The sequence below is a fragment of the Epinephelus moara genome, chromosome 5 (assembly GCF_006386435.1).
Source record: "Epinephelus moara isolate mb chromosome 5, YSFRI_EMoa_1.0, whole genome shotgun sequence".
In the NCBI taxonomy this organism is placed as follows: Eukaryota; Metazoa; Chordata; class Actinopteri; order Perciformes; family Serranidae; genus Epinephelus; species Epinephelus moara.
The window spans coordinates 2,479,179-2,492,315 of NC_065510.1; the positions used below are offsets into that span (position 1 = coordinate 2,479,179).

At 41.1% G+C, this 13,137-nt stretch overlaps 1 protein-coding gene across 2 annotated transcripts in view; it reads left to right on the forward strand.

The window, feature by feature from the left end:
- The window catches only part of LOC126389870 (galectin-related protein-like), a 12,132-nt gene extending 1,843 nt beyond the window's left edge, over positions 1-10,289 (forward strand). The window contains exons 2-6 of one of the 2 annotated variants that reach the window (XM_050043824.1): positions 959-1,008; positions 3,608-3,691; positions 4,427-4,515; positions 8,083-8,266; positions 9,393-10,289. In XM_050043824.1, coding sequence (XP_049899781.1) covers positions 970-1,008; positions 3,608-3,691; positions 4,427-4,515; positions 8,083-8,266; positions 9,393-9,536 — 540 coding nt within the window. In that variant the 5' untranslated portion in view covers positions 959-969 and the 3' untranslated portion in view covers positions 9,537-10,289. Of the gene's footprint in view, positions 1-884; positions 1,009-3,607; positions 3,692-4,426; positions 4,516-8,082; positions 8,267-9,392 lie in introns of those variants that run through there. The other variant, XM_050043825.1, reaches the window with a different exon arrangement.
- Positions 10,290-13,137: the final 2,848 nt, after the last annotated feature.

Consider the following 13,137-nt stretch of genomic DNA (forward strand, 5'->3'; position numbering starts at 1 on the left):
ACTCAGACCAGCCCGTCTGGCACCAACAACCATGCCACGTTCAAAGTCACTTCAATCACCTTTCTTCATCATTCTGATGCTCAGTTTGAACTTCAGCAGCTCGTCTTCACCATGTCTACATGACTAAATGTTAATGAGCTGCTGCCATGTGATTGGCTGATTAGCTGTTTTCGAGTGTTAAAGGACATTTAAAACATTTTAATCGTGGCTTAACTCATTCATAAAATCACAGAGCTGGAAAACTATAAATCATTAAATCAAGTGAGATTCTAAAAGAGTTGCAGCAGAGTGAGGAGTAAAAAGAAAGAGTGTCAGACCTGTGTGACGAAAGTCAGTTAAAGACTGAAGTGAACAATATGTTTTTAGCTTTCTTTTAAAAATATTTCGTGAGCTAGCTTCCCTGATATCTGTGGGTCGTGTGTTCAATAGCTTTGGGGCATATTTGACAAAGGCTGCATCCCTGATAATCTCCCAGCTGTTGCTTTAATTTAAATGTACAGTCAAATATTTGACAGTGCAGCTGTGTGAGCTCGGCTCTCTGTCATCAGACGTACAGGTAAATATAAAGATTCTCTGTGTGCTTTATTGTTAACAATTATGTATTTTTCTGCCATTATTACAGTAAATAATGAGTCTGAGAAACTTGTTGTTTTCAGGAATAAATAAAAGGTGTAAAGTATTTTCAGTCAGCTGGGAGAGAGACCTGTGGAGGATTTAATATTTGGGGTTTTGCCTGCAGCTACAGCCTCACACAATAAGCTCTCTTGTTATTGACCTGAGAGAGAGAAAGGCATGCAGGGGCAGCTGATTAACACAGCAGAGTGTGTGTGTGTGTGTGTGTGTGTGTGTTGGAGTGTAATGAGGCAGGTTGAAGCTGTTACGTCAGTGTGGACTCAGTCGACAAGAGGCAGACAAACTGGACGTGCAGCTCATTCTCTCTGCTGTTTGTTTCCTTCAGGTCGACTCAACATGGCTGAAACACACAGAGTGACGGCGCAGGGCAGGAAGGTGAGTTCACACACACACACACACACACACACACACCTGAGCAACAGGAAGCAGGTGAGGGAGATTACATAAACCAGCCCAGCAGAGGAACCTGATCAGTACACGTCTAACCCTAACCCTACATCAGACTGACTTTTCTGATCTGCAGCTTTAATTCTCAGGTGACTGAAAACCTGTTCTGTTAGTTTGGACAGAAACCTGTTGTTTTGTCAAACTACCAGAAATGAAACACGCCAACTTCCAGTCAGAACTAACAAAATAAAAGCTGCATTAAACAAATGTGGCAGCATTTTTTTTTTTAAATGTATTAACAAAGTAATGTAAAACAATTAAACATACTGTATTCAGGAGACTCAGTAGGGAAGTATTTGACCTTTTTTTACTTTAAGCACCATGAAGACAGTATAAATACTTTACTTCCGTACAGTTTTGAGGTACTTGAACTTTGCTTGAGTATTTCCATTTTATGTGACTGTACGTTTTACTCCTCTACATTTATGTGATAACTTAAGTTACAAGTTAATAATACAATAAATATATAATTAACTGATAATTTATGTGGATTAATTTACCCAACAGTATAAAAAATAATTTTTAAAAATGAGTTCCACCTTTACGAGCTGCAACATTAAAGTGATGAACACATGAATGCATCAATAATTTTAATCCTATAATATCAAACATTGTTGTGAAAGAGGCAGTTCTGCATACACTTTTACTTTTGGTGCCTTTTTCATACTTTTATGTAAGATTTTGAATGCATGCGGGGCGTCGGTGGCTTAGTGGATAGAGCAGGCGCCCCATATACACGGCTGTTGCTGCAGCGGCCCGGGTTCAAACCCAGCCTGTGGCCCTTTGCTGCATGTCATCCCCTCTCTCTCTCCCTCCCCCTTTCACACTTAACTGTCCTATTGATTAAAGGCAAAATGGCCCAAAAAAATATCTTTAAAAAAATAATAATAATAAAAATTTTAATGCATGACGTTTAGCTGTAACAGAGTATTTCTACACTGTGGTGTTACTGAGTAGTTCTTCCACCACTGGAGGACACCAGGGTCATGTCCTTGTGTTTTGGGTTTTTTATTTCTTTGTATTTTGGGGTTTTATTGACTTGAGATGGCATTCACAAAGTACAAATAAGTTATATATAATATGCCTGAGTTTCTGATGATTATATAACTCAGTACTGCTAAATCTAAACGTTATTGGCAAAAAAATAAATAAATAAAATAAAATAATTAATTTCAAAAAAGGATTTGGTATTCGGTATGTAACAGGATTATAATATTATAACAGTGCTTTGAAACAGTGTTACGACCCTCGTGTAGAGGGATATTATTCACAGAAAATATAATTTAAATTTGACAGAAAATATATAAAGACATTTACACAGATTTTTTTTTTTGTGACTAGAAAAATATTTTTAGAGATTTGGGGTTGACCAAAGGAAGTGGGACTTGTGGCCTCAGTATTTCTAAAATCCTGACTTTTTAATGTTTTTTTTTTTTTTTTTTTTTTTTTACAAAAAACAAAAAGCGATGAATATTTTTTTTTGTCTTTTCAGCTGAATGTTATTCATTCAAAAAAAAAAAAAAACTGAGGGTGTTTATTCTAGGTGGTTTATTCTGAATTTGCATTTCGCTACATCGAATAAAGGATCTTTCTTTTTCACCTTGGATTCAAACCTGATCTGTGAACCTTTTTAGCAACATGTTCAGAACAGATAGCTTTATTTTGAAGGCAAGACCTGAACTCATTCAACTTCCTGTTTTAGTCAGACGTGACGCAGCGTGTGCTGGTCACAGGGCATGTGACGTCAAGCTGTGTGTTGTTTTGACTTCATTCAGTTAAATTAGTGTCAGCATCAGTGAATTAAATACAAAATACAATACAAAACTTTTATGTTATTTTTTTTTTTCAAATTTCATCGTATTTTAATTTAATTTCATTTTTATTTTATTTAATTTCTATTTAATTTTATTTGATTTGATTTGATTTTACCCAAAACTCTCTGAAAGGTACGAACTGTCTTCGTATCAGTTTATGTTACTTGATACTTTAACTTTTGACGTTTTTATAGACAGAGATAATGCTAAATCAAAAAATGTATTCAACTGGGATGTTCTTTATTCTGGAAAATATAAATAATAAAACTATCCTGAAAAATATGTAAATATGTAATGTACGTTTTAAGGAAGAAGCTGAAATACAGATACAAGCACTGTGCTTGAGTACAAAATTTGACATACTTATGATAACATTAATAATAATCATTATTTTATACAGCACCTTTGAAAAACACCTGTTACAAAGTGCTTCACACATGAGGACAAATAAAAGATAACCGAAAACAATCAAATATAAATTCACAGAGTTCACAAATAAAAGTGCACATAAAGAACAGATGACAACAGTTAAGAACTAATTAAGAAAAAGTCAGGAGAAAGCCAGACAGTAGAAGTGAGTTCTGAGAGATGACTTTAAAAGAGGGCATGAAAAATCTAACGGATGAGTGATTTCAAACAATCTAAATATCCTCAGTGATTTTTGGAAATGCAGCACTGATCCAGTGAAGTTACATTTATGTTTTGTCCTTCAGAAATGGGCCATTCCACAGAGAAGTGCGACTCATGAGAATAAACCGAGTGTTCGTCCTCCTGACAACGAAGCCGAGAGAAATCTGGTAACATTTTCCTCAAAATTACAATTTTATTTTCACAATGTTGCAGCATGTTTCTCAAAATATTTTCATCTTTATTCACAAGATGTTTTTCCCTCACAGCGACCCAAATACTTGATTGTGTTTTAATAATAGTAAACTTGCTGAATCAGTGACATCATTTAAATCTTCTTATAACTCATCTGTTTTTAAAAAACTAATTATTAATTTCAGCACACTGCTAATTTCATATATGTCTCATTTGATTATCTTTATTGTTTTTATCTTGTGTTGTCAGCAGTTACTCTTTTATTTTGTATTACTCTAATTGCTGATTTGCCGTACCTCAGAGCAATCTACAGGGCAATTAGTTGCTTATCTTCAGTGATGGTATTTTATCTTTTTATTTTTTTGTTCGATGTATTTTCTTAAAATTGCCTCATTTTATTTGCTTGAATTCTACATGTTTTAAATCCGGGATCAACCATGTAAAGCACTTCGTAACTTTATTTTAAAAAGCACTCTATAAATAAGGTTTATTATAATATTATATATTACTAGTATTTCTGTTATTTAAATTAGATGATGTTAATGACTTTGTATTTTACAGCATTTATCATTTTAATTCCATCGATAAATTTTTTTAATTGCATGTTTTCATTATTCTTGTCTTTTATCTTTAATCAGTTCGACTCCAGAATAATTCATCACATTTCGTGTTCATCTTTTTGTCGTCATTAAATGTTTGTGTGTGTTCAGGCGGTTCCTTTCAGAGGTCACATCACAGGTGGGATGCGGCCAGGGAAGAAGGTTGTGGTGGTGGGTGTTGTGGACTCCTGTCCGGACAGGTAAAATATAACTTCCTCTCTCTTTTATTAATCCGTCCTCCTCCCATCAGTTTCACTGCACTGCTGCTAACTGGATATTCATGGTCCCCTGGGAATGAATCATAATGGATATCTTCAGGTGCCGCCATCATGCTAACATTCACAACTGACCTACACTTTGGTTCATGAGGGATTTTGAAAACACGTGGCCAGATTTCAAATAAGGTGAACTAAAGGTGACTGGGACAGTTTTTTAATTTCCTCCCTCTCTAAGCTTTCTTGCTATTAGTTAGAGAAAAAGCACAACAAATAATAATTTTAGATAATAACACAGATGTTATCTTTCCATCTGAGGAGGAAATAAAGTTATATCATATTCAAAGGAGGTGTGACATAACCTTTTAAGTAAAATGACCCCAAATGGCACAGATTATTTCATACTTAGATATAATTTCAGAAGCACATTCACACACTGCGTTCACTTTTTACAGCGTACACATGTTAACATATTACAACTACACATAATTACCTTGTGAGCTGGACTGAAGCTACAGCAGCGGCTATGAATGTAGCATTTAGCTTAGCCTTTAGCATCTTAGCATGTTAGCGGCTAAAAAGGTCTCTAATATCTGCCACAGGACACACATAGCTTCAGTTCACACATAATATCCTGACTAGTTTTTGCTCTATACATCATGAAATAAAATGACATAACACCGAAATGTTAAACAAAGGAATTTTTCCCGGGCTAATGAGCTAACTCACCAGGATATCCACGTTAATATGAGACAACAAAACCTCCTTCACACAGTGACTCAGCACTCCATCACTCTGCTGACTCATCTCAAACCCACTTCAATTTTCGTAAAGTTATCTTGCCTCTCCAGGTGTAATTAACGTACGCTTTTCTTAGACACCTGCCTGTTGCCATGGGGGCGGTTACACTTGGGAGGAGTTTTTAGAGGGCGTCTACCAGAAACTTGCTCACGATGCGTTTAAGGGAAAATCAAAATTACGTAAACTCTATAACTACTGAAAATAACCTGGGTTACAACATGAGCACATTTTTTTACTGATCTTAGAGCAGTAGTACATCATGATCATCGTTCCATCAAATGTTTGTACAATATATTAGCTTTGACAATTTAATGACCTTATGATTAAAACTAGCTAAAGCTCATGTCCGCGAGTCAGTCTGCGACGCCATGGACACCAGGTCCCCGCCCCTGCCTGCAGCCCGGCACACGATACACTAAACCCTGCTTTCTGTCCCTGCAGATGGTGGGCCCACAGGGTGAGGGCTCTGTGTTATTCTTTCGGGCTGAGCCTGACGGGGCCCCATGGCCTAAGACCTGCCCACCAGACGCTCGCTGGGGTGTCTGGGCTCAGCCTTAGAGATAGGGTGAGGAGCTCGGACATCCAGAGGGAGCTCGGAGTAGAGCTGCAGCTCCTTAGCGTCGAAAGGAGTCAGTTGAGGTCAGCGTTGCCAGATAGGAAATGTAGGATTATCGTACCAGAGACTCAAAATTATGGTATTGTGAGGGAAATTATCGTACACCTGTCATAACCAAAATAACAAGCCTACTGATGCGCTATGGGCAAATATAGTCACTCTGTTTACTTTTTTGGTTTAATTTTTGTCATAGAGAAACCGTATTCATGATACTAAACAAGAAAATAAAGAGTAATCCTGCTTCACTTAGTCTGGTCTAGTCTAGCGTCTCGTGGGGCAGGCGCAGCTGACCATTCAGCCAATCGTGCTTGTTATTCTGAGACAAACGTCACCTGTATCTCTCGCTAAGCAAAGCGCAATTGGCTGGAAACATGTCACATGGGAACAGATGCCTTCAGGGTTCACAAAAAATCTCCGGCACACTGATTACAACCACACATTCACGAAATGGTCAAATTATCGTACATTTGGCCTTTTTTGGGATTACTGATCGTACATCGTACAGAGGGACAAATTATCGTACAAATGCGATAATTATCGTACACTTGCCAACGCTGGTTGAGGTGGTTCGGGCATCTGATCAGGATCCTCCTGTTAGAGGTGTTCCAGGCACGTACCACTGGTAGGAGGCCCCGGGGCAGACCCAGAACACGCTGGAGGGATTATATATCTCATCTGGCCTGGGAACGAAAGGAGCTGGAAAGCGTTGTTGGGGAGAGGGACGTCTGGGGTGCTTTGCTTGGCCTGCTGCCCCTGTGACCCGACTTTGGATAAGCGGTTGAAAATGGATGGAGGGAAAAAATATAAAAAATCTGACCAAAGGTGAGAAAAGCAACAAAATGTAGTTATACAGTCCCATTGGACCGTATGTCCCCGTCACCCTTAATTCACCCCATACTCGTGTTTCCAAAAGGATGAACCATTTTGATTTTAATGACACAATGGCATTTCCTCTAGCGCCACCCTCGAGACAAACATTACATTTCTGCCTCTTGAAGTTATGGGTGGGACCGTAGACTTCAATTAAACTCGTTGTTCCAAATGGCATTTTAACCATCAGGATATTTCAGGATATGGTCTGTAATGGACGCAGACTTTCAGCAGGACAAAGACAAAACAGAAGGGGGGCTGTAGAGTTCAGGAGGCGGAGGGGGAGATGTGAGGTAAAAAATATTGTATGGGGTAAATTTGGGTCAAAAATCACACTCCTTCTTCGAGTCAAATCTTAACACACAGAAATGAAACACATACCGATATCGGTCAGTGTTATGCTGCTGTTTAAAGCCTGGGGGATGATGGGAGTTACAATAAAATGAAACCCTGGTTAAAAGCAGCAGTACAAATGGAAGTATGCGCAACCTCTCATCCCAACTCGTCACATATCACCACCTAGTCAGTGCCATTCATATCTACATATCATATGCGCAGTATCCTTCTGCGTTTGACGTTCCAGGACGGTGTGTCAGTTTACACTATGCAACATAACCTCGTGGTTAGGTTTAGAGATTAACATCATGGTTTGGTTCTACATTCACATGGGGATCGAACACCGGCCTCCTGGGTGAAAGTTCAGGGTGTGTTGGACCCACCCGCAGCTCCTTATATTATTTTGTTATCGGCAGCTTTTCTAAATGACGCCATCCAGCTGCACGTCACCGCCACGTGAGATGCTGTCCGGCCGCATTTTGAATTGACGCCTCTTGGTAGCATCTCATTCCACCGGGAAAGGTGGCTTTTGGCGTTGGTGTCGGACACCAAAGTCACTGACAAAAGCGGTGGAATTTGACGACGTTGGAATGAGAACAGGCTGGTATGTGTATAGTCAAAATGTTAAGGTTTATTTCCAAAAAAAGAGACAGAAAAAGACATAAAAGCCAACAAAAAGTCTTCAGGAAACAACCACGAAGAGAGACAAAATAACTACAACAGCAAAAGAGGCAAAACCACCATCTGTGTGTCCTGCTCATATGTAGGAGAGGCCTGTCTGTGCCCAGGGGCCCATTGACTCATAACGCACCCGTGGGCAGTTGGAGTTTGCTGAGAAACCTCTGTTTGCTCTCTACTGTTAATTTGTCCCCTGAATCCTTTATATAAAGTCAGTTAAGTGTCCGATTTATAGCTTGTCTCTCCGTTAGGTTCTACATCGCCCTGACATGTGGTCGTGGAACATCCAGGGAGCCTCCGCCTGATGTGGCTCTGGAGCTGTGTGTTCGATTCAGGGACCGACAAGTCCTGCGCAGAGCCTGCGTGTCCGGATCCTGGGGAGACGTCGACAGAGCCGTGCCTTTCTTCCCCTTCATCAGAGACCAGCCGTTCAAGGTACCGATAAACTCTCAATCTGTGTCACTGAGATGTGGCAGCAGCCCCTCTGTGTGGAGTTTGCATGTTCTCCCTGTGTCAGCGTGGGTTTCCTCCAGGTGCTCCAGCTTCCTCCCACAGTCCAAAGACATGCAGGTTAATTGGTGACTCTAAACTGTCTGTAGGTGTGAGTGTGAGTGTGAATGGTTGTCTGTCTCTATGTGTCAGCCCTGTGATAGTCTGGTGACCTGTCCAGGGTGAACCCTGCCTCTCACCCAGTGTCAGCTGGGATAGGCTGCCAGCTCTGGCTCGTACATGGACAATTACAAATTTATTGACCATAACCAAATGTCAGGTACACCTAATCTTTGTTTGTACTGTGACACAGACTTATTCACCACCCAAATGTGATGAGCATGACAGTCTGCAGAGCTGAAATCAAAAGAATAACAACCACTGGTTCCTTCCAAACGGCAAGTGCCAAAAACTGCAGTTCCGCTAATGTCCACTAGAGGCTGGCTCCAAGAGTGAGTCAATCCCCATAGACTTCCATGTTAAAATGCCCAACTTTACAGCAGAAATAAACATGTTTACAGCCTGGTTTGGTCTCTGTGGCTAATTTCTCTGTCCCTGATGACTGTACAGGGGGTGAATTTTTATCTAATTCACCCCTTTACATTTCATTAAGGCTTAAAGTTATGCATATTTAAGGCCGGGCCACTTTAAGACACCGTCCAGACAGCTAACAGGTTGTCTGCAAGGTGTCACCACATTCTGTGATCCACCCCTCGCTCCTCCGTAGCTCCACCCTCTCGTTCAAATACGTTTGAATTTGAGGCTTCAAAACCACCGTCCACAACCAGCGGGTGACCTCACTGTGGCTACGTCCATTATTTTATACAGTCTGTGGTTCCTTTACCAAACTTTAAATTATTTTTTTCCAACACAGGGTTTTAAAGTTTTAGAAAACAGACGGTCACATGAACCTGTCGCATTTTGTTCTGGTACATAAAATGACACGTTTTAAAGCTGTAATGTGACCGTCATGTTGACATTAGTGTAATATCTGACAGGGATGATTCATGTTTGAATCTGTTTCACTTTCACATGTCACAAACATCCACTTGTGTCTCGCCTCTCCTCCCAGATTGAGATTCACTGTGAGCAAAGTCGGTTTCGCGTGTTTGTGGACGGACAGAAGCTGTTTGACTTTCACCACAGATTGACGTCACTCGGCGACATCGACACGTTATGGATCAAAGGAAGTATCACCATCACTAAACTGGCTTGAAATAAAGACTTCAGTGTTCAGTACTCTGCACACGAGCCTCTTTTTGGAAGATGTGGATCTCAAACTGTTTGAGTCATCACTTTGTTGAGTACAAACCTCCTCGTCTGAACATGCTCTGTATTCACCCTTTATAGTGCCAAATGTTAATCATGAGGAGAAAGCGGTGTAAATATGAAATATGTGTTTTAAGATCTACTGAAGGAAACTGTGTGGGAACTGTCATTTGTGACTGTGTAGGAACGTTCCCCACCCTCCCCAAAAAGTCACAATAACATTTATAATTTGTAAATGTTTATTGTTTTGTTGTTGTTTGGTTTCTCTTTCTGTCACTAGAGGCACCATTTTTAAAACATTCAGCCCACAGGACACAACCACTGCAGCTGTATATATTATATGTGTCTCCTACAAATAAAGGCATTGATTGGGATTAACTGAAGGCGACAGAGGCCATGGGTAAGATTGTTTTATTAATATATGTATATTTTTAATCATATTTTGTGATCATGAATAAACAAAGCAAAGGCCCATGTGATCTGTATGTGACGACTACCTCAAACCACACAGTGACGTCCTGCTGCCGTTCATATATAAAAGACTATGCACATAATTATCTTTATGAGAAATACATGATTCTGTTTGAACTATTTTTCTATTCAGTGTGTGCCTGTGTCTTTAACATCCAATGAAAACTGCTATAATTTTTTTGTATTTTTTCTATAGTTTTTCGAATAAAGTGATTAATGACATTCAAAATTGTCACATTTCTCTTAAGTAACAGTAAAATAAAGTAGAAATGGTGTGGTCTGATGTGTATGTCTGCAACTAACCATTATTTTCCTGATTTTATTCAGTGTAATATCATAATTTAGTTTATAAAATGTCAAAGTAGTGTATTTTTTCATCTCAGAGCTTTCATGAATTTGTGAGAGGAGGAAAAAATACTTACACTACGGATACAAGCAGCTGAAATGAGTTTCTTCCGTGGGGTGTCTGGGCTCAGCCTTAGAGATAGGGGGAGGAGTCAGACATCCAGAGGGAGCTCGGAGTAGAGCCGCTGCTCCTTCACATTGAAAGGGGTCAGTTGAGGTGGTTCAACATCTGATCAGGATCCTCCTGGGCGCCTCCTGTTAGAGGTGTTCTGGGCACGTCCCACTGGTAGGAGGCCCCGGGGCAGACCCAGAGCACACTGGAGGGATTACATACCTCATACGGTCTGGGAACACCTTGGGGTCCTCCAGGAGGAGCTGGGAAGCGTTGCTGGGGAGAGGGACATCTGGAGTGCTTTGCTTGGCCTGCTGGCTGCAACTATGAAAATGCATGGATGGAAAAATTTAAAACAGCTGACAAAAAAACAGCAACTTGAAACATTAATCGTTTTGATTACTAAGCAATATCTATTTTTTAATTTCTTATGGAAAGTCTAAATGCAAAACCAAGATAATCTATATAACAAAATATTTTTTTTACTAAATTTTACTAAGATTTTACAAAAAAATATTTTTTTTTATTTATATATTTTATAGTTCAAAAAGATTTTATTGATAATCTTTGGATATTTAACTGATATTTTGCTGATACTTATTCAGCTATTTTAAAAATATTTTTACAAAAAAATTCAGACACTGTACTGATATCTAAAAAATGATATTTTACAAATATTCTTTAGACATTTGAAACTTTTAAAATCTGTGGCTGTTGTGGCTGTCTGAGTGACAGCTGCATGTGGGGCAGGCTTTAGGTCTATATCCTGTTGTTTTATAGGATGTAATATCAAGCCTATTGTAGCCTATTATTGCATCTCTCCACTAGAAGTCCTAAAGGGCACTTCATCACATTTGCTCAACTATAAGGGCACCCTAGAGCTGTGGTTCCCAACTGGTGGGTTGTGGTCCAAAAATGGGTCGTGGGTCCATTCTGAATGGACGTAAGTGACTTGTGAACATGTCAAGTTCGTAAAAAACACTATCACGTTTTCCTCACTAGAAGAGCACTTAATCCATCTATTTTTAGACACTTATCCAGGCCTGCTCACAAAGGCCCCTGGATAAGTGCTGCAGGGGCAGCAGGCCAAGCAAAGCACTCCAGACGTCCCTCTCCTCAGCAGCGCTTTCCAGCTCCTCCTGGAGGACCCCAAGGTGTTCCCAGACCAGATGAGACATGTAATCCCTCCAGTGTGTTCTGGGTCTGCCCCGGGGCCTCCTACCAGTGGGACGTGCCCGAAACACCTCTAAAGGCCCTGACACACCAAGCAGACGGTTGGCCGTTGACCAAAGTCGGGCCGTCGGTGAGCGTCTGTCGGCCTAGTTTTTGCGGTGTGTCCCGCACCGTCAGCACTTTGGTGTCTGCGGCTTTTCGGCCAATTGAGCATGTTGAATCGGCAGCGGAGCTAGTTGGTGAGAGAGATCACTCTGATTGGCTGTTCAGGTTTTATTTCCTCGCCCCTGTAGCGAGTGAATCTGCCTGTAGTGAAACCGGGGCTAACCGGTGCTTCCTCCTCAGGCTCCACTTCACTCAGCTGCCCCACAGACCCGCTGCTTCTTCCCACTTTAACCTGAATAACAAACCGGAGCTTGCTGGGAGCGGCTAGCGGAGCGTTAGCCGCAGCATGACCGGAGGGAAGCAGCCAGTTAGTCTCCGCTAGTCTCTGAGCTAGCCCCGGCTCTCCCTTTGGATCCAACTGGAGCACCGAGCCCTGGTTTGTTATTTAGGTTAAAGTGTGAAGAAGCAGCGGGTCTGTGGGGCAGCTGAGTGAAGTGGAGCCTGAGGAGGAAGCACCGGTTAGCCCCGGTTTCACTACAGGCAGATTCACTCGCTACAGGGGCGAGGAAATAAAACCTGAACAGCCAATCACAGTGATCTCTCTCACTGACAAGCTCCGCCGCTGATTCAACATGCTCAATCGGCCAAAAAGCCGCCGATGCCAAAGTGCTGACGGGGCGGGACACACCGCAAAAACTAGGGCGACAGACGCTCACCGACGGCCCGACTTTGGTCGACGGCCGACCGTTGGCTTGGTGTGTCAGGGCCTTAAGAGCTCACATGACCCTGACGACTCTGCAAGGGTTCACACCCACACATGGTTTATAGCCTGCAACTTCGTACCAGTCATTTAGAACTGAAGAAGCTTCTTGGATGAGAGGCGAAACATCTTCAAGAAACGCAAGCAAGTCCAGTTGCCTACGATACAGCACTGATGATCTCCACCAGAGGAGCCTCCCAGTGGGCACCTGGTCATACTCAAACAACCGTAGGAGCATCCAAGATCTTACATCTTGAGATACAAAGTTCTCACAGGACAGGAAGGGGATGAAAAACTGTAATCTGAAGAGTTACTAAAGCTTCAGACAAATGAAGTAGAGTAAAAGGTGCAATACTTACCTGTGAGGTGTAGTGGTGGAGTAGAACTGTAAATGTGAACAAAATGGAAATACTCAAGTAAAAGTAAAAGTACATCAAATCAGTACTTCAGTATAGTACTTGAGTAAATGTACTTGGTTTCCTTCCAGCACTGGTCTTTGCTCCACTGTGCAGTCTAAAGTGATGTACCTGTTAAACATGGAAAGTTTTGGAAGAAGCAGCAGAGAGCCGAGCTGCCACAGCG